This window comes from Plectropomus leopardus, chromosome 5 (assembly GCF_026936395.1).
Source record: "Plectropomus leopardus strain MGB_pleo_1.0 chromosome 5, ASM2693639v1, whole genome shotgun sequence".
NCBI classification, from domain to species: Eukaryota; Metazoa; Chordata; class Actinopteri; order Perciformes; family Serranidae; genus Plectropomus; species Plectropomus leopardus.
In genome coordinates this window covers 35,862,813-35,884,520 of record NC_142180.1, presented here as the reverse complement: position 1 = coordinate 35,884,520, position 21,708 = coordinate 35,862,813, and the positions used below count along the sequence as shown (strand labels likewise).

At 37.7% G+C, this 21,708-nt stretch overlaps 2 protein-coding genes across 4 annotated transcripts; one reads left to right on the top strand and one right to left on the bottom strand.

Annotated features, from left to right (window-relative positions):
- Positions 1-798: 798 nt before the first annotated feature.
- c5h19orf44 (chromosome 5 C19orf44 homolog) lies at positions 799-12,272 on the top strand. The gene is made up of 10 exons (XM_042483310.2): positions 799-1,280; positions 1,944-2,138; positions 2,892-3,019; positions 4,240-4,714; positions 5,276-5,639; positions 6,547-6,626; positions 8,087-8,603; positions 9,503-9,586; positions 11,381-11,547; positions 11,774-12,272. The coding sequence occupies exons 1-10, from the start codon at positions 1,152-1,154 to the stop codon at positions 11,861-11,863; spliced, it is 2,229 nt and encodes a 742-aa protein (XP_042339244.2). The 5' UTR covers positions 799-1,151; the 3' UTR covers positions 11,864-12,272.
- A 555-nt stretch (positions 12,273-12,827) lies between these two features.
- Positions 12,828-21,625, bottom strand: akr1a1b (aldo-keto reductase family 1, member A1b (aldehyde reductase)). Of its 3 annotated transcripts, XM_088078118.1 has the most exons (10): positions 21,461-21,625; positions 21,309-21,363; positions 18,218-18,313; positions 16,656-16,775; positions 15,990-16,141; positions 15,102-15,297; positions 14,791-14,990; positions 13,763-13,835; positions 13,474-13,560; positions 12,828-13,131 (listed from the first exon to the last, which is right to left on the bottom strand). In XM_088078118.1, the coding sequence occupies exons 3-10, from the start codon at positions 18,296-18,298 to the stop codon at positions 13,066-13,068; spliced, it is 975 nt and encodes a 324-aa protein (XP_087934244.1). In that variant the 5' UTR covers positions 18,299-18,313; positions 21,309-21,363; positions 21,461-21,625; the 3' UTR covers positions 12,828-13,065. The 3 variants fall into 3 exon arrangements, with proteins under 3 accessions (XP_087934244.1, XP_042339827.1, XP_042339826.2); XM_042483893.2 differs by lacking the exon at positions 21,309-21,363; XM_042483892.2 differs by lacking the exon at positions 21,461-21,625 and having other exon boundaries at positions 21,309-21,377.
- Between the last annotated feature and the right edge of the window lie 83 nt (positions 21,626-21,708).

Sequence of the window (21,708 nt, the reverse complement as noted above, 5' to 3'; positions counted from 1 at the left end):
AAAGGTGAGCAATATGACTCAGCATAAAGAATGTTTTTCTTTATCAAATCGTTAATTTCATTCATGGTATGTGGTTTATGTGGCAGGAAATGGAGCCCAAGAAGAACAACGAAGTTCTCAATAGCTCCACTAAGAAGTTTTACAAAACTTTTTGCTTTGTTTTGTTGTTTTCTGTTTTATTTTGTGACCTGTTTCTCTTTCTTTTTCTCTGTTTCTCTTTACATTTATGCACATATTTATTTATTTATATAGTTTATTCAATATGGACAATGCAAATGCAAGTTAATATAACTTCAGCCTTTGACAAACAAGCTTTACTAACTGATATTTCACATAAAGATTACAGCTATGGTTTCCAACTCCTGTCCCTGCGTAGGCTTTTAGTAAAGAAAAAGACAAAAAAGAGAAGATATCAAGGTTGTACACAATAATGTGCAAACAATGACAATGATGGTGAAAAGAAGACACAAAGGTAAATAATCACATCAAGATTACATAGAAGTACAACATGCAGTTACAATAAAGAAAAAAGACAAAAGGATGCAAATATCAAGGTTACATACACTTATATAAGACATCATAAAGTAGTTAGTAATATTATATTTATTATTTTATTTTATTTTATTTTATTTTATTTTATTTTATTTTATTTTATTTTATTTTATTTTATTTTATTTTATTTTATTTTATTTTATTTTATTTTATTTTATTTTATGTTATTTTATTTTATTTTATCATTTTATATAACATACCAGTTGGGGGCAGTAATGCATCATAACGTTGTTTGTCAACCGCCATATAAGCTCAAGAAGAAGACAAAGGACCCAGCTGTAGATGCTCCATGGAGACAAGAGACGCCAAAGTAGGCATTTCAGGGCTAAAAGTTGGCTAAATAAACATCATGACATATTTTGTGTTCCCCAATTGGTGTGAAATTGGCTCTTTGGGACCTTCAAATTATTTTTATTTTCAAAGTTTGCTAGCAAACACGGTTTTAGCCTCCAGCTAACGCTCGTGTCTCAGCAGAGGATGAAACAGCCGCAAACTGTTTCCGCTGCTAAAACAAAGTGTCAACATAAAACTTTACACATCGAAGTGTTAAAAGTAATATTAGTCAGACTAGTTAGATTAGTTAGAGTGTCAGTTTAAAGATGTGGAAACGACGCGGCGGTCGCAGCTCGGCTCTGGACCGAGCTCAGGCGCTGCTGTCCGGCAAGAGGAGCAGCGGAGGAGCCGCCGAGTCTGTGGAGGAGTCTGCGGCCCAAACGCGGGGACACACGGTGGGTTTGAGGAGCCACAGATGTCTCAGTTAACTGTGGCGTTACTCTGAGTGATTTCAGTCTGCGGCCCAAACACGGGGACACACGGCGGGTTTAAAACCTAAACATTTCTCTGTAAACTATGGTGTAACTCTGGATGGTGTTTCACCATGCAGTTGTTATTCCTTATTTTTTATTTTACTTTGTTTTGCTTTATTATTTATTTATTTATTGCAGATATTTCATACATGACTCAAGCATATTTAGACATATAATCCAGCAACCAAAAAGAACCAGAGCACTGCAAACAAGTCACATAAAAAACGCAAAAGACAAAAACACCAAACAAACATGCAGGGCAAACCATATACAACTATATGGCATCAAATCAAAGTGTCATTTAAAGTTTTATGAATGTCCAGTATTTTCTCAGCTTTTCCATCTCGCAGTGTGTGTATTTTTTGTAAATACTGCCCCATTTCTATTTTGAATTCTTGTATTTTAGGTTTCTTTGAGTCCATTACATTAAGAACAGAATATTTTTCATACAAAGTAAAAAGATTCAAAATATTTTTTTCCCAACCATCATTTCCATTTTTATCATACAAAAAAATTATAACTATTTTTCTAATTAAAGCTTTGAACCAGCTGATGTTTATAGACTCTTGTCTTTCCTCTCCTCAGGGTGTTGTTGGTGATTCTGTGAAAACCAGACCTGTTTCCCCAAACACACACCTGTTTTTGTCAGATCTGAGCGACCTGTCCTCAGTCAGCTCAGCACCTGAACATGGACCTGCTGACACCCTGGACTCTGCTGCTGCTGCTGCTGCTGCTGCTGCTGCTGGGAAGAACCAGGGAAGAGAGGGCGACTCTACAAAGGTAGACAACTTTAGAACACACACACACACACACACACACACATATATATATATATATATATATATATATATATGTGTGTGTATACCAGTGATACTCAGCCGCTTTCTAATTCATAATAAAAATAAAGTGATTCACACTGGGAATTATTTTTGTACTTTTAGTCACCATAAGGTGTCAGAGTGCATAAAACAGCATCAAAAGAGAGCTTGTTTATCAAAAAAGTGCCAGTGGAGGATCCCACACCCCCGACAGAGGTCCGAGCTAAGACCCTAACGTCGTAAAATTCTAGGAAATACCCAAAAATCCCCCAAACGTCCCAAAATCCTAGAAACGTCCTAAAATCATAAAAATGTCCTAAAATCATAGAAACATGCTAAAAATATAGGAATATCCTAAAATCCAAGAAACACCTTAAAATGCGAGAACTGTCCTAAAATCCTAGAAATGCCTTAAATTCCTAGAAAAGTGCTAAAAATCTAGAAATGTCCTAAAATCCTGGAAATGTCCTAAAATCATAAAAAGGTCGTAAAATCCAAAAAACATCCTGAAATTAGAGAAACATCCTAAAATTCAAAAAACGTCCTAAACTCTTAGACATGTCTTAAAATCCTCGGAACATGTACGGGGCCTCCTGTCATTTTGTTGAGTATTCCTGCTGTTCTGTCCAGGTCATAAACTCAATAAGATTTCAGAAACATCCACAGTTGGAGTCTAATTTGACAAGAAGCCTCCATATTTGGTGTTTTCTTCCAGGACCTCAGACCTCAGAGCTCTCTGGGTGGAGGCGGGAGCAGATTCCTGAAGAAAGCTCCACCACCTGTAACCATCAGCAGCCAGTCACCTGTCAGGAAGGGCCACATCCAGCAGGACCCTGCACCCAGGTACGGCTCTGTGTATGTGAGGTCAATACATGGAATATTGAGCACGTAATAAAAAAAGCAATCTTTTACCACCACCTGATCCACTGTTACCCCCTTTTCCATCAAAGTAGCTCTGGTTCTTTAATTGGTTACATTCCTGTTTGTTGGAAACTTTGTGATAACTATGAAACCAGTCGACGTTTCCACTAGTTTTACAATGCACAACAGAGAAGTAAACAGCAGTAGCAAGGTTGCAGATCACATTGATTGCCTGCAGGCTTTTGTTTTGTGACTACAGATATTTGTTTTTACCCCAAAACAAACAATTAATGTGATAAAAATACATTATTATGCACAAGACTCCATTCTCTCTTTCCAGTTATGACTTATGAGTCATAAGTGGTCAAAAAAGTTCCTGCAGGTAACCAACTTTTTGGGTTTCAAACCAATTTGTTCTTGGTCGAAATGCTTTGAAAAGTTTGATATAAGGTGCTTCAACTGGAACCTGTTGTTGATGGCAAAAGGGGTTTGATTCAACACAAAATATGTGCAGTTCTAATATTTATGAGGAAAAAGTGACGCATGCACACTTAAGTTTATTAAAGACAGCGTTTTGATCCTGCTTGGATCTTTGTCAGGTTAGATGTTTGAAAAGATGAAACTATATCTAAATTTATACATAATGTACACCAATAGTGCATAAAAATAATATCAAATTTATATAATATCAAGGTTAAGGCAGAACAGAAGTGATCACCAATACATACAAAAAAGACACCTAAAAATAAATTCCAAAAAAGGATAAAGGTCAGATTGCAAAAAAGGGTCATAATCCAATAAAGGAATAAAAATCCCAATCAGAGAAGACACGCACTTGTTAAATCAACAAAAAATCCCTTATACTTGTGTGCCAGAGTCTAGAAACCCATAAGAGCCCTCACAATAAAAACATCATCATTTAATTCTGAGAAAATGTTTAATGTCGTCCTCTTTACTTAAACTTCTGGGAGTCAGAGACTGCAGGGTGAAATGTAGAAACTGTCTCTGGAGGAAGAGAATATTTATATCTCCTCCTCTAATCTGAGATCTAATGTGTTCAGTGGCAATGTATTTAAGAGAGGCCACAGGGCGATAAGCCTCTCTGAATATTAAAAAAACAAACATTAATAGTTCTAATATTTCCCCAAACTCAATTTCTTTGTTATTCTCTTCTTCATCTCTCGTTCGTCCTCTTTGCTCAGGAGTGTGTCGTCTTCCCAGCGAGGCTCTCAGACTGCTGCTTTGACGAGACTGGCTCAAATTGAGAGCCGCATCCGCAGCCGCATGCAGGTTCAGGAGCCAAAACCTGCTGAGAGTCTAACCTCTGACCTGAGAATCTCACCACCAGCAGCCGCCCCGACTCCGGAGGCGTCTGTGCAGCTCTCAGCGCAGCCCAGCAGTGACCAGAGCCCGAGGGGGAAACGTTTCCTCAAGAACAGGTCGGGCAAAGCTGCGGCTGCAGCTGCGGCTGCTGCTGCTCAGTCTCCAGAGGCTGCAGATGTTGGTGTCCGGTCCAGGTCCAGGTCCAGAGCTGCTGATGTTCCCTCAGCAGAGAGAGCTGTGAGTCTGGAGAGTGATGAAGAGGACATGAGGAAGCTGCTCGGAGACTCGTTTGACTCAATAGACGACAGCGTCAACATACCAGGGAGGCCGTCTGTGAAAAGAACGGCAGACAAGGTACCTTTTGTTTTTGTTTGGTTTTCACTTCCTTTATTTACAATACAATGGGCTTCGTGCAAGAAATGATACACACGAACAAGTTTTCGCTTTGACCCATTTATTTCTGATTCACCAGTGTTTTCTGCACTGATCCCGATGACTGTAATTTCAGTAACTGTGCGTCCCTCTGCTGACCAGAGTAAGAATTTAACTAAGGACATTTACTCAAGTACAAATCTGAGGTTACTTTTACATTATCTGAGCATTTTAATCTCATGCCACTTTCCACTTCAGCTGGATTTATGAAATATAGTGAGAATCGCAAGATTAAGCAAGATACAAGTTACATAGCCTGCTTCAGCTGCCTCTGCTTAAAAAATGGTATCGTCTTATTCAGATTCTGAAAACTTTATTATCTGTCGTGACAGAAAATCGTCTTAGACGTGGCTCAACATGCAGTGAGAAACGAATTTGGATAAATACACGTACAGCATGAGTACACACAAATGTACAGAAAGTGACTGTGGTTGTTACTGGGTTTGTTTTCGGTTGAAAAAACACTGTACTTTCCTCTTACAGACGTTGAGCAAAAACAGTCGGAGGATCCGCTCCTCACCTCCTCCCGCTGCTGTCCGTCCCTCCTCATCCTCCAACACAGCACCTCCTCGCTCTCCTGCGTCTCCTCCTCACTGTGGTTCTCCTTTTCGATTCACCGGTCAGGCTCAGGCCCACTTCAGCCCCTCTGTGCTCTCCCCAACCTCCTCTCCTCCCCGCACCTCCCCATCTCCTCCAGGGAGACCGAACTCCTCTCATCACAGGGCGGGGAGTCCACAGCGCTCCCTGTCCTCCATGTCCGGCCGCGGGGAGGTGGTCTCTCTGGAGGAGCTCTTCTCTGTCGGGCCTGAAGATCCCCACAGCGAGGCGAGTTCAGTGACCTCTGAAGGTGAGAGCTGAGTCGACTTAAAATCAGCTGAGTTCTCCTCTGAGTTTACCACTTATTGTTTTAACCCTTTGATCAAAAAAACATAAAAAATGATAATTGTCCCACAATTTGCAAGAAATCAGTAGATTAATAAAATTATTTTTTAAAAGATAATGAAAATATCTATAATTTTAATGTTATGATTAAATATGTGAAATTATTTATTATTATTATTATTATTATTATTATTATTATTATTATTATTATTATTATTATTATTATTTACATTATTATTAACATTATGATTAAGCATTTTTTTCAGGTTATTTTCTTCATAATTTCTTTTCTCGTTTTTTTTTTTTTTTTTACTTATTTTGCATACTTTTTTGTGTCATTGCCTTCTTAAGCTGCTCATTGCCTTCTTCCCATGTTTTTAAATTTAAAAAATCAAGCCAGTTTTCTCAGGTTTCAAAAGGTTAATGACTAATTGATTATCCAGCCTGTCGTTATGAAAGACAGAAACCAAACAGGATGCTTTTGTCCATTAATCATGTTTTGTTCTCCGCTCTTCATCTCATGCATCATAGATGGACAACAAGGTACATAAATCATTTCTCTGTCGAGTCAGAATTATTACAGAATAATGTGCAGTGAATCACATTATGACAGGCTCATCATTTTAATGTAACTTTAGGCATCATTCTTATGCTTTCATGTGGGAAATTACTAGAATGCGCTCTGTCATGCTCCACTTTTGAACATATAACTTTGCCATTAAATAATTTTTAGTTTTTGATCTTGAGGTTCTTTTAATGTGTATTTGATGTATTCATGGATATTAGCAGCGTATTAAATAATGCCTCGATGTGAGTTCTGTGGCTGTACACTATTGTTTTTAAAATCGTGATGTGATCTTTTGTTGTTGCAGACTTCAAAATAAATGTTATGACGTTAGACGACCTCGTCCCCGCTGCTTTTGAGTTTACTGAAAAAACAACAGGAAAGGAGGTGAGTGATGACAGAGGAAACGTTACAGATTAACTGTATGTGATGTATATTGTTATCTGTGCTGTATTGCAATTATGACTTACTTTAAAACTAGTAGAGCTTAACGGTCCAGTGTGTAGGATTTAGAGGGATATAGTATGTTTCCTATAGTACATAATCACCTAAAAATAAGAACCATTGAGTTCCTCACATGGGGAGCGAGTCCTCGGCTACAGAGATCGCCATGTTGCACCGCCACATTTCTACAGTAGCCCAAAATGGACAAACCAAACACTGGCTCTAGAACGAGACATTCACATTTTTGTGTCTGCCACCTTTGTTAGCAGCCCCTCTGCGACGAGCAGCATCTGAAAAACACTGATTCATAACATGAAACTGCTTTATTTTGTGTTTTTACTGCTTTAAATCACTGAGTCTTTTTGTTTTAAAGAGGAACAGATCTCTGCAGATAATTCAGCCCCTGGTAAAAAAAACACCTGAACATCTGGATCAGAAAAAAAGTGAACACACATTAGCAGGTGCTTGTCACAGACATCCGAAAGCATCAGAGAATCACTGCTTTGTCATATAAAACTGATATATTCCGTGTTTTTACCGGATTAAATCACCTGGTGAGTTTGTTTTGGAGAGGAAGACACGTCTGTGACTAATTCGCTTCCAATAAAAATCTTCATGAACAATTAACACAATTCTAACTGGGAGAAGTTTCAGCTGGTTGCAATCTGCAATTCTCATCATTAGACTCCAATAAATCCCCCTAAATCGTGCACACTAAACCTTTAAAGCTAATTAAGTTAAAACAATAATGTAATTTTTGGCCATTGTTTCTATCTGTTTTGAAATAATTTTACACACTCGGGCAAAAAACTCAAGAAGCAGATTAATTTAAACCTGCACTGTATATTTTTGGCAACTTGAAAATGTTGTTAGCAATTAGCACACAGTCTTAATTTAGGAATACATTTTTAGTATTAATATTTTCAGACCTACAAGAAGAGCCATGAAATTTGTAAGAGGCACAGACAAATGACGGTTCAGTTTTAACATGAAGACAACGTGGGAAGGATTCAAAATGCCCATGTATAAACTCCCTTCACCATAACACAAACATACACAAGACAAACAAGAAATAAGATGAAAATACATAAAAAATGTATCAAAAAAAAGAAATAGATACATAATAATAATAGCAGAACAAGAAAATGTTTCTCCTACATCCAGACATCACAAAAGTCCAACTTCATCCCATCATACAGTTAACATTTAGTGAGATATGCAAGACTTCCATCCTGCTCCAAACAGAGGAGCTACAACGGTTCTTATGGATCTACAAGTTAGGATAATGTCTAATGAATTAGAGTAAAATTGTGCATTTTCTCTTTTTATTTTGGATCTCATGAATCCTCTGAAAAACCTCTTAAACTGATGCGTTTTTATTTTTCTTTCTGCTGCCTTAACAGAGAGAAGTCAAACACAGCACCCCTCGTCCTGGTTCTCACAGAGATCAGCAGCAGTCAGGATTGAAAGAGAAGAAGAAGAAAGAGGGGCCACAGCAGCAGGAGGAGGAGGAGGAAGAGGAGGAGGAGGAGGAGGAGGTGGTGGAGGACTACCAAAGTGACTTTGACAGTGAGAGCAGGACAGGTTACAGCGCCAGTCAGGTTTCAGAGCACCTGCAAGGAGACGGAGATGAAGAGGAGGTGGTGTCAGAGGTCAGAGACGAGGACTCAGACGTGTCCCGCCGTGGGAGGACAGTGGACGATTACTCGAGTGCCTTCTCGGACACAAGTCACTCCTGCACCTCACAGACGTCAGATCACAGTCACACACTCAGCAGCAGCAGAGACTCCAGATCGTATGTGTCACGTGACAGCCGGACCTCCTCTCGCCAGTTGAGGAGGCGTTCTTGCACCACGAAGGTTTTAAAAGAGGCTGCAGTACAGACGCAGCCGGATCCACTGGCTTACACCAGGCCCACTGGTTAGTATGTATGTTTGTTTAAAGGGATAGTTCAGATTTTTTGAAATGGGGTTGCATAAGGTACCTATCCACACAGTAGGTGGCGGTGGGTACACCTCCAGTTTGGAGAAGCAGGCAGGAGTACCACTACAGAAACCAAGAAATGTACTGCTGTGGACGCAGGCAGCAGCAAAATGTATTTTAACGCCTGGAAAACACTGCATGTATGAGCAGCATGTGACGGCAGCCCTGCAGACTGCTGTGTGATTCACGCCTGTGGTGTTCACACTGACAGCGTTGTCGCAGTGAAGCTTCTGCAGGGCCGCCTGCTGCTGTGAGTATTGCATTTCTACAATTATAAGCACATATGCTGCTCATTTATGAGGTCGTGTAAGTGGTATGGTATGGTCAACTACACAGTCCTGCAAATGTTTCACAATAAAATGCCTTGTATCAACAACTGATGGGATTCTGTCAACAGAAATGTTGTCAGAGAACTTTTATTTTGAAACAGAAGCAGGAAGTAAAACAGATATATTTGAATTTCCTAATCTCCGTGACAGAGAAAGACTTTGAATTTGCTGTAAAAAAAAAAAGTGGTATAAAGTCAAATCATTTATTTTCATGTCTTTATCTGCTGACAACAGCTTGCGGCATGCAGAAAAAATTGTCACTATCCCTTTAATATGAAAACGTGCTTTTGCAGAATTTGGGTGATTTTTTTTTTCTAGAAAAAAAAACTTCTCTCTGATAGACTATGGAAAAGTACCTCAGAAAACCGCTCTTCAAAAGATCCAAACTATTCCTTTAAGATGTGGTAGAGTCACAAATCATCACTCACGCTGTAACATCTCATCCATCATTTATTACCATTAATTTGACATGTGGACACTGGAGATGTTTCTGTTCGTCCTCTGTAGGTATTTTTGGTCCTGCAGTGGGGATGACTTACATGGATCCCACCCCAGCGGTGACTCACACTGTCAGTGCAGAAATGGTGGAAGGTAATTAAACAGAACAAAATACAACACAAATACATCTACACCTGGATCCAGATCAAAACTATAACGGAAAGAATATCAGAGTTTGTATAAACGATGATGCAAAAAATTTTATGATTCTCTTCATACAAGCAAATAAAGAAATATAATATTAATAGTAAGTAAATAATTTAATTAAATAATTAAAATATTCTAAATAGTAGATAAAAGGTAAATTAAATAATCACAACATAATCATAATAGATAAAATTTTAAAAACAATAAAATAATATACCATCTAGTAAAACAGACTAAAATGTAGACATAAATAGTGAATAAATAAATAAATAAATAGGTAAAGTTCAGTTAAAAGATAAACTAAAAAGGTAGGTCTTGAGTTTCCTTTTAAAAATATTCAAAATATCAAGTGAGTCATAGTCTGACTGCTGTGGTATCAACCTTTAGATTTAGTGCTGCTGCATCATCAGGTGAAATGTTATTGAATCTTGCAGGATTACTCTGTTGATTTAGACTCTGCCTTCAAACAATTTGTAAACAAACAAAAAAAATAGTACAAACTACTTTTTGAGGAGTGTACAAACAATATATCTGCACAGCTGAATAAATGTAAGGAGATAAAAACACTTTGGTACAGCACTTGGTTCTTGTGATAATAAAACTTTCCATTAAAAGTAAAGCAGCTTTATTAATTAGAGGTGAACGCCACCATCAACTGAATGCCGGAGGGCACGCTGTGAGGCTTTCAGCATTTAAAACATTGGGGTAGTTCAAGTGAGGAGAGAAAGCAAAAATGCACTGACGCAGAAATACCTGATTAGAAATGCAATAAAGCGAGAAAAACATGTTGGATACGCTGAGTGCTTTGCAGAGAAGCAAGCACACCTGCAGAGATCTTAACGAACACCCTTTCCTGTCCCTCTCCAGCTACCGTGTTATAACGACAGTAAAAAGTTCAACTCAGTTTCAAAAATTCTCTATGTGCTGCAGCAGCAAATGAATGAAAGATATCAAAAATATGTTGGACTGACTGAATAATACGGTGACTCATACTTGCCGCTGAGCACAGCTAACAGAATCCATTTATAGATGAATAGACAATGTGTGTTAGAAACATTTAAAAAGAACATGTTTGCAAAATGTTCCCAAAGTTTTCTCATACAGTGCTACACTAGACTTAATAAGTGATTGAAACAGGGCTGCAAATACCAGTTATGTTACAGATTTATTCGTAGATTATTGTCTTGATTAATCATTTGGACAAAACAGAACAGCCTGCTACAATATTCTAGTACAGACACTCAACTTGCATTGCTTTGGGGCCACTTTTGCAAAATGACAGGAGGCCAGGGGCCAGTCACTGCAGCCCCATACACATTTTTAGGATTTTAGGACATTTCATTTTTGAATATTACTACAGAAATGTGCGACATCTCGCTCCAGCACTGACTTTTTCGACAGCTCGCTCCAGCACTGACTTTTCCGACAGCGTGCTCCAGCGCAGAAATGTGCAACAGCCCCGCTCCTTAAAAAATATCTCAATGATTAATTTAACATACAGATAGTTGCAGAAATAAGCACTCTATTTTTTAAAAGTATAAATTATGCTATTGGGTACATGTATTTGTCAAATCTGTTATAAAAGCTGAGGTGTGGTAAAGACAAACATTTTCTTCCTTAGTGAGTCCTTCACAAGTAAGACCACATTTGCCTTAAACCCAGTTAATGTGCTTTGTGCTCAGCAGGTTTGAAGCCGTCGTACTGACTCTTTAGTTTTTATGTGTCTCGTGTCTCCCGCAGCTCTCAGCACCTTCAGCCCAGCTGCATTTGCCCTCAATGAAATGTTCAAACAGCAGCTTGCCATGATTCGGCAGTTCGTGGAGAGCAACCGACATCTTCATTCCAGCCTGGTGCAGAGCCTGGGACCGCCGAACTACAGATACACCACGCTGGAGGACACCAAGGAGGTAAAAGACACCTAAGACATGTTGACACAATCACATACTCATGCAGATTTGTGAATGAAAATATTGTATCAGCAAAAGAAATGAGTGTTTCATCGCTGCTTTGAAGCCTCATTGGTTGAACACACAGTTTGTAAAAGAGCTCCGCATATTTATTTTTCAGCACAATGAGATATTTACTGCACACAGCTTTTCTGCATTCGCTGACATTTTTTCATTATTTCGGCAGTACATTCGCAAGCACAGACCTCCCAAACTGACAGTGGAGGACGCCTTAGAAGAAGTGCTGCAGGAGATGAGAGACAACCATCACATCTGAACACCGGTAATGAATGTCCTGGATTACTGAACCCTACATGTGTGGAACAAGGTTTTTTTTTATTAAAACAAGTTTTATACAGAATTAAATCATATTTTTATATTATAGGAAGAATAGTGGTATTTTTGTTAATTAATCATAAAACATGCCGTGATGATTGTAAAAGCGCGATCATGTCAGTGTTTACATTTGTGTCAAAGTTAAAATCATGCAGTGTGTAGCCTCTGTGCATGAATTGGATTGTTTAGTAAATTAATTTTATTATTCAATGACCTCATTCCTGCTGGTGAAATAGTGAAAAGAATCTATGTTGTTGTTTGTACACTCAGAAGAAATAATGACGTGTTACACCTTTATGACTGTCCTTGTGTTGTAATGCACATTCTAAAATAAATCCCAAAAGAGGAAATGCAGTGTTTGAAAATTATATCCCCTCTGACAGTTTGAAAAAAATAATTATCCTTTAACAATTAACCTTAACTACAGACCTCTGCAACATATTATTGTCTCGTATAATTTGGATGAACTAGAGTGACTCACAAATGTATTACGCGTAAAGCTAGTATTGTGGAACAATAGAAAACTCAAACTATATTTTCTTGTCTGATGTTACAACAAACAGAAGGACAAAAATGACTTACGCTTAACTTAGCAAAAAATAAAAGTATAAGTAAATAAATACTGAAAAAAGATTAACAGTAAAATTACATTTCTTAAATTAAATTTCTACATGCTGAACATTTATCTTTACCAGCATTTTTATGTATGTGTTTATTTCCATGTGTATTTCAGAATTTATTTATTTTTTTAGTTAGTTATTTCCACATTTATTTCAACATTATTTATTTATTCCTGTATTAATTTATGCTGTTATTTATTGATAATGTTACAATTTTTGTCCTCCATACGTTGTTCCACAAGAGCTCATACATAAATTAACTATTTAATTAAAGATGCCTGCAAGTGAAGTAACAAAATGTTTATTTAAAAAATAACACGCACAATATGTTTACAGTCATACCAGATTTTTTCACTCTTCATCACCAACAATAACATTAAATGTTCTAATGATAAGTGCAGGATTCGACATAATCAACAGACAGACTTAATGTCAGGATCCAGGAACATTTAGTAGTGATGGGGGGGTGATGTGGTGTTGTTGGGGTTGTTGAAGGCACAAATTCAGGTTGCAGTGTGAGTCATCAGTAGGGGATGTTGAAAGGGTAGTGAGGATGTTCTGCATCCCGGGGAACACGTTTTCCTTCCACCTGTAACAGCCAAACCGACGTTAATACGTTTCCGTCTGCTCATCATTAACGTGTTTAAGTTCACCTGTTGAACCTGAAAGCCAGAAGGCTGTTTTTCCGTTACGCACTCACTGCTTAACAATATCATCCGTAAACCTATTAGAAGGTAGAAGGGGGTCTTGCGTCCTGTCGGCTCTGAACAAGGTCCGCCCATCCAGTGCAATAGCTTGATCCAAAATGATAATACCCGTTTATATACTATCTCTTAGAAATTGAGCTAGATTGCATATAATTTCTCCAGTAGACTAAAAACAAATGAACGTTATCAACCATGAGAGATGGAGAATATAAACGCCCACTCACTTGGATCATTGGTACAATGTAGCGCCAGCCTCTGTTCAGGGCTGTGATACTTTTCATTTCCTCTGCTTCGAGGGTGAAATCAAACACCTGACAACACACACAACTTCAATTAAATATAATACACACATGAACAGTTTTTTTTGTATTATTAGCTTTGAAGGACTTGCAGGCAAAAATGAACCCTAATGGAATATTAATAAAATTCTGCGTATCTCATCAAGAGGACCATGTTAAAAATAAAAGCTTCACCATTTGGAAAAGAACTGCAGTGACTTAAAGTTGACTCTACCTGAATGTTCTCTTTGATTCGGGACTCTGTGACACTCTTGGGGATTGTTACCACTCCTCGTTGTGTCTGCCACCTGCAAATACAACAAACTCGTTCTGTGTTTTAATTATTACAAAATAAATAAATAAATGAATACAGATTAAATGCTATTAAATATGTCATTTTGTAATTTTAAAATTTAAATAATGGGTAATAACAGATTATGACCGATTTTTTAAAACCCCTTTTACCCTAAAAGCAAGGAAATTTTATTTATATAATACATTTCCATTAGAGAAAAAGTGCAAAAGAAACATATTATAAAAGAATATTTAAGTGCAATTAAAAAGAATAAAAAAATTAAAACAAGCTAAAAAATACTAAGATAGGTATAAAATACAAAAATAAAAGCAACAGTGCAGCATAAGAAATGAAATAATATTTGATTTAATAAAAGGCAGCGGTAAAGAGTAATGTCTTCTTGATTTAAAAGAACTGAGAGTTGCCGTGAACCCATCATTTTAGGAGTTTTTTTGGGTATGTGGTGCATAAAAACTAAACTCTCGCTCAAAGTGACAAAAGGAAAGTCTGACGCGACCTCTGTGTAGAGTCACTGCAGTTTCCTGATCAAACTAAACACTGCTTATATTAGCCCTGTTACCACAAATCAAGTAAACCATCTGCAGACAACTGACAGCAACGTGCACTTCTAACTCAACGCCATAATTTGGAAAATAATTGGTAGTAAAGTACAGGATTTCTCTATTGTTGCACCGCCATCAAGTGGCCAAATTAATTATTGCACGTTTAAATGATGACTTTGTATTTCAGATTCACAGCACCATTTAATGAGATTACACTACGCAGGATTTTCCCAAAAAATAATGTACATACTAAAGTATTCCCTTTCAATCACTTCTGACCCACTAGAAGTGTGTTGCAGTGTATTGACTTGCAGAGACTGCCCTCTCCCTGGATTTTTGGGTTGTTTTTTTTATGGTTACTTAGGGCTTCCATAATCTACTTAGTGAAGTGAAGAGTAAAATCACCTCAGGATAATCTGAGCAGGAGACTTCTTATATTTCTCTGCAAGTGTGGCCAACACAGGCTCTTCAAGCAGAACAGGCTCATCCGGATGTTTCCAGGCCCGGTCCGGGGAGCCCAGAGGGCTGTAGGCCGTCATCACCAGGCCGCGGTCCCGACAGTGGGCCAGCAGCTCCACCTGGGCCAGGTAGGGGTGGCCCTCTACCTGCCCGACAGAAACACAGAGGTACCAGTGTCATCCGTAGCTTTAGGAAGTGCCAAACCTGAGACATGGTTTACATCTAACCTGTTTGTCATCATCTCAAACGGCCCGTACCTGCAGGACGGTGGGTTTGATGCTGGCGACCGACAGGATGTCGTCTATCTGCCTGCTGTTGAAGTTGGACAGACCGATGGCTCTGACGAGGCCCTTCTCCACCAGCTTCTCCATGGCAGCCCAGGTCAGCTTGTAGTCTATGTCGTCATACAGCAAGGTGCCGTCCTCCTTTTTGGGGAAAGGGACATCTCCTTGTCTAGGAAACACAAAGACAGACCAATATGAAAAATAAATAAAACTGTAGTTTTGCTTTTAATTTATTTCCTTAATTATTTAAGTCATATCAAAAAAAATCTTCAAATCTCATGCCAAGACTGCAAGTTATCTTATTATCGTGGGATATCACGTAAACTCTTTAAATCCTGAGCAAATTGGCTCGTTTGTTCCAAAAACATGGGAGAGTGTCAAGCAACTTTGCAAGAAATGGCTCAAAAATGTGCAATAAATTAGTAAAAAAAAAAACTACAAGAACATTACTGGAAAACAAATGAAAAAAAAAGTTAACATTAACAAAAATTAACATTATTTTCTTTTTCCTGTAACATAATTTTATATATAATTAAGAGAATTCTAAATGTGGTTTCCTGGACACTTTTCTCAAACTTTCTCTAACTCCATCCTAGCTAATTTTCAGATCATTTTATTGTCAACTTTTACTATTTTTTAGCAGTTTGAGGGACATTTCTTGAGAAGTTGCTCATTATGTTTTTCACATTTTTCTAAGGGGAAAAAAATCAATCCAGTTTTCTCAGGTTTCAGAGATTAAAATTAAAGATGTCTGATTGCAGCACAGGAAAAATGATGCTGCTCCAGGTGTTAAAGGGTTGATTATCTCTTTATGTTGAGCCAATAATTTCATTATCAGAGCGTGGTGAGGTTTGAGCTCACTGGAAGGCGTAAGGCCAGTGGATGAGGTAGAGGTCCAGGTACTCCAGTTTCAGGTCTTTCAGGGTCTTCTGGAGGGCCGGCTCCACATCCTCTTGGTGATGTCGGTTGTTCCACAGCTTGGACGTGATGAACACGTCCTCTCGTCTCAGGGCCTGGTGCACAACAACAAGTCAGAAATAGCTTGATAAATAATGTTATGCAGGGATTACACTGTGTCTTAGGCACTGTTGTTCAGAAGTAATCTGATCGCATTAGATCAAACTTTAAAAAATGGGCTGGTCAAAAGAAATCAGATTAGATCCCATAATCCAGTCTTGGGTTTGATCTGGATCCACCCTTCAGTATAGGTTGTTCAAATCTTTTCAGTAGGATTGGGACACCTTTGACCCAGAAAAATCAGGATTTCCTGATCCGAGCAGAAGGTTGGATTAAGAGTGGATTTTTTAAAATGCAATAAAACAAAACAAAATGCAGAAAAAACCCTTTAAAATTAGTCAAAATTAGTACATTTTGTACTTGATTTGTTTAAATATTAAAGTGATGAAATAGTTAAAGTAGAAATAAGACTGCCTTTCAGTACAGTTATGTAAAAAAAATTAAAATAAAACAAAAAACCTTCTCTCTGAATTTTTGAGCTTCTCGTGCAGTCCTGTGAAACAGTTTTACCTTGCCGGGTCCGAGCGTCTCCTGCAGGGCTTCTCCAATCTCAACCTCGTTGCCGTAGATGGTTGCACAGTCGATGTGGCGATAGCCGGCCTCCAGGGCCCAAATGACTGCTTGTTTCACCTGTGAGAGCGGGAAAACAGAACAGCTGATGGTTGGCAAATAGTAATGAGCAGATGAAGCAGAGTTCATTAGTTTCTGGCCAAATGGGAGCAACAGAAAGTGCAACAATGACTTATAACTATATTGTACAGTTAATATGGCAAACTGGTTAGTAAATAGTTGCCTATTTACATCAATGCTTCCCACAGATTTAGAATCTATGCAGCAGTAGCTGACGCTGCTTGTATGATCATTTGTATCATTCTCTGTCCCGTCTCTAAATTCGGAGGCTTTTGGGTGTCTCTGAACGCAGCACAGAAGGAGCTCTCCATGAGTTCTTTTTTCTGCAGCAGCAGTTTGTAACTCACGGGGGGGGATGATTGATCCATCTGTTCAGAGCTGATCAGATCGATGGATGAGAGGAGCAGCTGTTTGTGAGTGAAAGCACACTTGTAGACCCAGCAGCTCTGCGCTCTGAGAGGGTGTGCTATAAATAATATTATCCAATAGTGCTCCTAATGACAGATGTTTTGATCATGGCGGGCCACCACATTAATGAATGCACAGGAATTCTTGTATAGATCCGCATATTGGGAGCAACGTTAACAGTCTTGTTTCTGACAAATATAAGTTGAATATTTACTCTCCTTTTTTCTGGCTTTGATATGTTCACCTTTAAGTTGTTAACCCTTTGAAAACTGGAGCTACATCACTTCATCCCTTACAAGTATTTTAACCTCTAAACCCTGAGGAAAATTGCATGATTTCTTTCAAAAGCATGGAGGGGGTGGGGGGGGAAAGGCAATGAGCAACTTTTTAAAAAATATTCCACATATTGCAAGACATAAGTAGATTTTGAAAAGGGTTTTTTTTTTGTTTGTTTATTTAAAGCAAAGGAAAATGTCTAAGGAAAAAAATAGGTATGGTAAATTATTTTTAGAATTATCATATCTACATGTTTAAATAGAATTGAGGTGTTTTGTAATATTAAGAACAGTATAGGAACTTTTCTCTAAGTCTTGTTTGCCTTTTTAACTTATTTTTATTTTTTATTTATTTATTTATTTATTTATTTTTACATATTTTCATGTAATTTTTTTGTTCTTTTTATGACTTTCTTGCTAATTTCAGGGTGACTTCTTTGGTTCCTCATTGCCTCTTTATAAAAGAAATTAAGCCAATACGCTTTGGTTTCAAAGGGTTAACTTTCTCTGTAAGCTGTTAATGCTATTTCTCACTGGAAACTGCTGCCTGCTGCAGCTGGAACAGAGGATCCAAACAGTGAGGTACATCCGTATGCCTCAGAGCAGCTTGAATGGTTGAAATTACAGATCTGTTTGTGTATTTGCACAGAGGATGAGGGGGAGTGACACAGACCAGCTGTTTGATCAGATTTATCAGTAAGAGAGAAATCAAATTAAAAACCTGTTTTTACTGAAAGAGGACAGAAGTGCAGCCTGTACCTTTCCTGGCTCACTCTTCCATGTTCCCAGTCCGAGGAGGGGCATCTTCCGCCCCGTGTTGAGAACTGCAAAGTCATTCATGCCTCTCAGAAGCACCTTGAAAAGGACAAAGAGAGCACGACTCCGTCAGTGAGGGGAGCTGCGTGCTTTACTCAGACGGTTAAAGATGCAGTAACAAGAATTTGTGCAATGCACCCCTCTTATTAGTCTTTTGGGGTGTCACAATACCAGAATTTTAAACTTTGATACAAGTATAAAAAACCAATACTGATACATCTTTCAAAACCAGTGCAAAAAAGGAAGTCTATGGCACACAAAATAGGTTTATTTTTATTTTTATGTGTAAATTAATAGCCTAAAAATGGTGCTAAAATGTCACTAAAGTCATATGGTGGATGTTTTTGCTAGAGAGGAACGCTGCAACAGCTACAGGTGGACTATATAATTCCTGTTTCATTGTTTATTGACACACGGCTATAACGTATCACTGTTTGTTACATTTTTTCAAATCTGTTTTAACTTATACAAAGAGGTGTTGTGCAAACACTAGTTTGGAAGAGGCAGGGCAATGCACGCAAGATTTTCCTTAACAAGTTTTTTTCAGATCAGGAAAAGCTGGAGAGGCAACAGCATCTGAATAAATACACGTGCATCAGAGAAATATATTTATAACAGTGTGAGCCGCCGAGATATAAAACCATCTCAACAGAAGAATTACAGTTAGAAAACAGTCACTTTATTGAAGCAACTATTTCCAAGGCACTTTTTTTAAGACACAGTGACGAAGCAAAGGACAAAACCGTCTAAATATCCTGATGAATCAGTGTTTAAAAATATCAGCTACAGTCCAACGCCTTATGTCTGGAGGCAGCTGCACGAGATTATAATTAAGAACATCAAACTATCTTCATGTGGGGGAAATATTAAAGATCGGAGAGGTTTTGCTCATTCTGAAGTCGCACATAATGACCTGCATGAACTGAAGTCCCACTTTATTCTGGTTTTGTTAAAAGAGATTCAGTGTTTTTTCCTCTCTGTCAGGCCTGACTGTCCAGGGAAGAGGAAGAGGAAGAGGAGTGCTGACTTGCATTTCCCTAAAAGTCACCAGACTGAACTTTGTGATCTCACAACACTCTCTAGGATACTGTCGAACAAAGATGGAATAATTCCCTTAATTAAATAAAGATCAGACAGAAATCAACTACTGCAATTTGGGAAAAAAGCAACCATACGTTTTCCCAGATATATAAGGAATAATGTTTTCAGACTCTGACCTGAGCTTCAGCAGCCACATCAAGACATTAAATACAACAGATTTTTATCACTGAAAACTCAAAGTCAGAATCTGAGGTTTCACGTCCATAAAAAAAAGAGAAATAGAGAAAATTCATCATGCCTTCATCTCCAACTGTTTCTTAGAGTAACTTCGAATCCTGAAAAATTGAGTAATTTACAAAAAAAAGCAAAGATCAGAGGCCAGTCCTGTGTGGAACACAAATGTTTTTTTCAGCTTTCCTCGTCCGTAGAGACTGAAATTAAACTCTTAGAATCAGCTGGAAACATTTCCAATCAGCAGCCAAATACTGATAAAATATGGAAGTGGCTGCTACATTTGCTTCACACAGCAAAAAAAAATTAAAAACAGTCAGAATTTATTGAACAGTGTCCCTGTTGCAACATCACGAGTTTCTTTTAAATCATGACTAAAACTTCATGTTTTATAAACTTGTTTTTCTGTAAATTTGTTTGATATGTTTTTAGTTTAGTTTTTTTGGGCAGTTGGGGGTTAGGGATTTTAATATATTATTTTGTATAATTTGTAAAGCACTCTGTAACACTGTTTTGAAGAGTGCTATGTGAATCAAGTTTTATTATTACTATTCTTCTTATTATTATTATTTATTTAATTGATAATCATTATTAAGTGGCTGGTAGATTTTAGAATCCACCAGCCACAGTGGCAGGTGAACAAAAAAAGTTAATTTCCAGCCCTGTTAAAAACAGTCCTGTTTTCCTGTGCATTGTCATGTCTTTGCTGCACTTTTACTCACTTTATTAAATTTTGGGAAACTTATTACTGCTCTGTTACTGCATTGAGACTCATGTTTATGCTCTGCTTCAACAGATTCTATTTTCCTCTCAAAATTGTGTTATATTTTGATGCACTTCCATTTCCTTTATGTTAATCACACTGTATTTTGTTTGCAGAACAGAGATTCAACGTTTTACGCATTGCACTTTCATTTGTACATCACTTTATTTACCTAATATGAAATCTCTATTCTGTATACAGAATGCCAAAATCAACATTTAGCAAGAAGGGATGGCTTTATGTACATGAAAACCAAAGTGATGTGCAGGTAAACTGTTTTATAAAATATATTGTCCCGGATCTTTATTAAAATCCATCCGGGTCCGTCAGCTGGTTTCTTGCAAAGTCACGCGCGACAGCCGCACCTCAGTGACTGACCTCGAGCTCGGCAGCTTTTTTAATATTTTAAGGCGTGAAATAAAATCACGAATTTGCATACATTCATATGAAACTGCCTTTTATTATATGGATTTACTCGATTGTTTTATAACTGTTTACACCTCTGTGTGTATCAGTATGCTTTACATATATACTTGTTTTTTGCAATTACGAGGTAAAAACTTAATCGTATATTTAATTTGTTCATGTTACCTTGTTTTGAGTTGCACCGTTTTATGTTTAGACTCGTATTTTGTTTTTACTTGTATAATTTTTTTTATTAATTTTATATATATTTAAGGAGCATTTTTCTGCAAAACGTTAAGTAAACAAATTAAAAATAGAAAATGTTAGCATGCAATGGGTGATGCAATATACAGAAATCAGATTACTAACATTACACAAAATATTAATACAAAGGGACAAGTGTCTCGTCATTCATTGGTCGATGATAAATCTATTCTCGAGCTTAAAAACAAAAATAACTGCACATTAAAATGAAGTCACCTCGTTAAAATAGCAGCTAACGTTAGCTAGCTTTAGCTCCTCCTAGCTTGATTGCCAGTATGATAACGCTTTTTTCTTCGGTGTTAAAGGTGAAGTATTTCCAGAGTTACTCACCCTCTTATCAGTGCTAAAACGTGATCGTCTCCACAGCTGTTTTATGACCTGACACCTGAAAAACTGCATCATCAGCTGGCTTCACGTGTTACATAATAACAACATTATTTAACCGTCAGCGGCTGCAGAATCAGTTTAAGTCACAAACTTACTGTTTCGAGATTTTAGAACCTGCGTCTTCACACGGAGAGCTCTTCCTGCTTTCCTCCCGACCAGGAAACGTATCCAAGAGTGTTTTTTCTTTTTTTTCTTCTGCCAAATGTTCAAAAACACCACCTCATTTTGGAGACATTTCCTTTTCCGGGATGATGATTCTCACGCTTCCGGTCACAATACTTGCCGTCTTAATGAGGAGATAACAGAGAAATGTTTTAATTTAAACTGGAAATATTAATATTTT

Coding starts and splice junctions, on each gene's coding strand:
- c5h19orf44 (XM_042483310.2), top strand. CDS start 1,152: ATGTGGAAACGACGCGGCGGTCGCAGCTCGGCTCTGGACCGAGCTCAG. Junction 1,281..1,943: donor CCCAAACGCGGGGACACACG/GTGGGTTTGAGG, acceptor TCCTCTCCTCAG/GGTGTTGTTGGTGATTCTGT. Junction 6,627..8,086: donor AAAAAACAACAGGAAAGGAG/GTGAGTGATGAC, acceptor CTGCCTTAACAG/AGAGAAGTCAAACACAGCAC.
- akr1a1b (XM_042483892.2), bottom strand. CDS start 21,377: ATGCAGTTTTTCAGGTGTCAGGTCATAAAACAGCTGTGGAGACGATCA. Junction 18,314..21,308: donor GTTTTAGCACTGATAAGAGG/GTGAGTAACTCT, acceptor GTCCTTTTCAAG/GTGCTTCTGAGAGGCATGAA. Junction 13,561..13,762: donor GAATCAAAGAGAACATTCAG/GTAGAGTCAACT, acceptor GTGTGTTGTCAG/GTGTTTGATTTCACCCTCGA.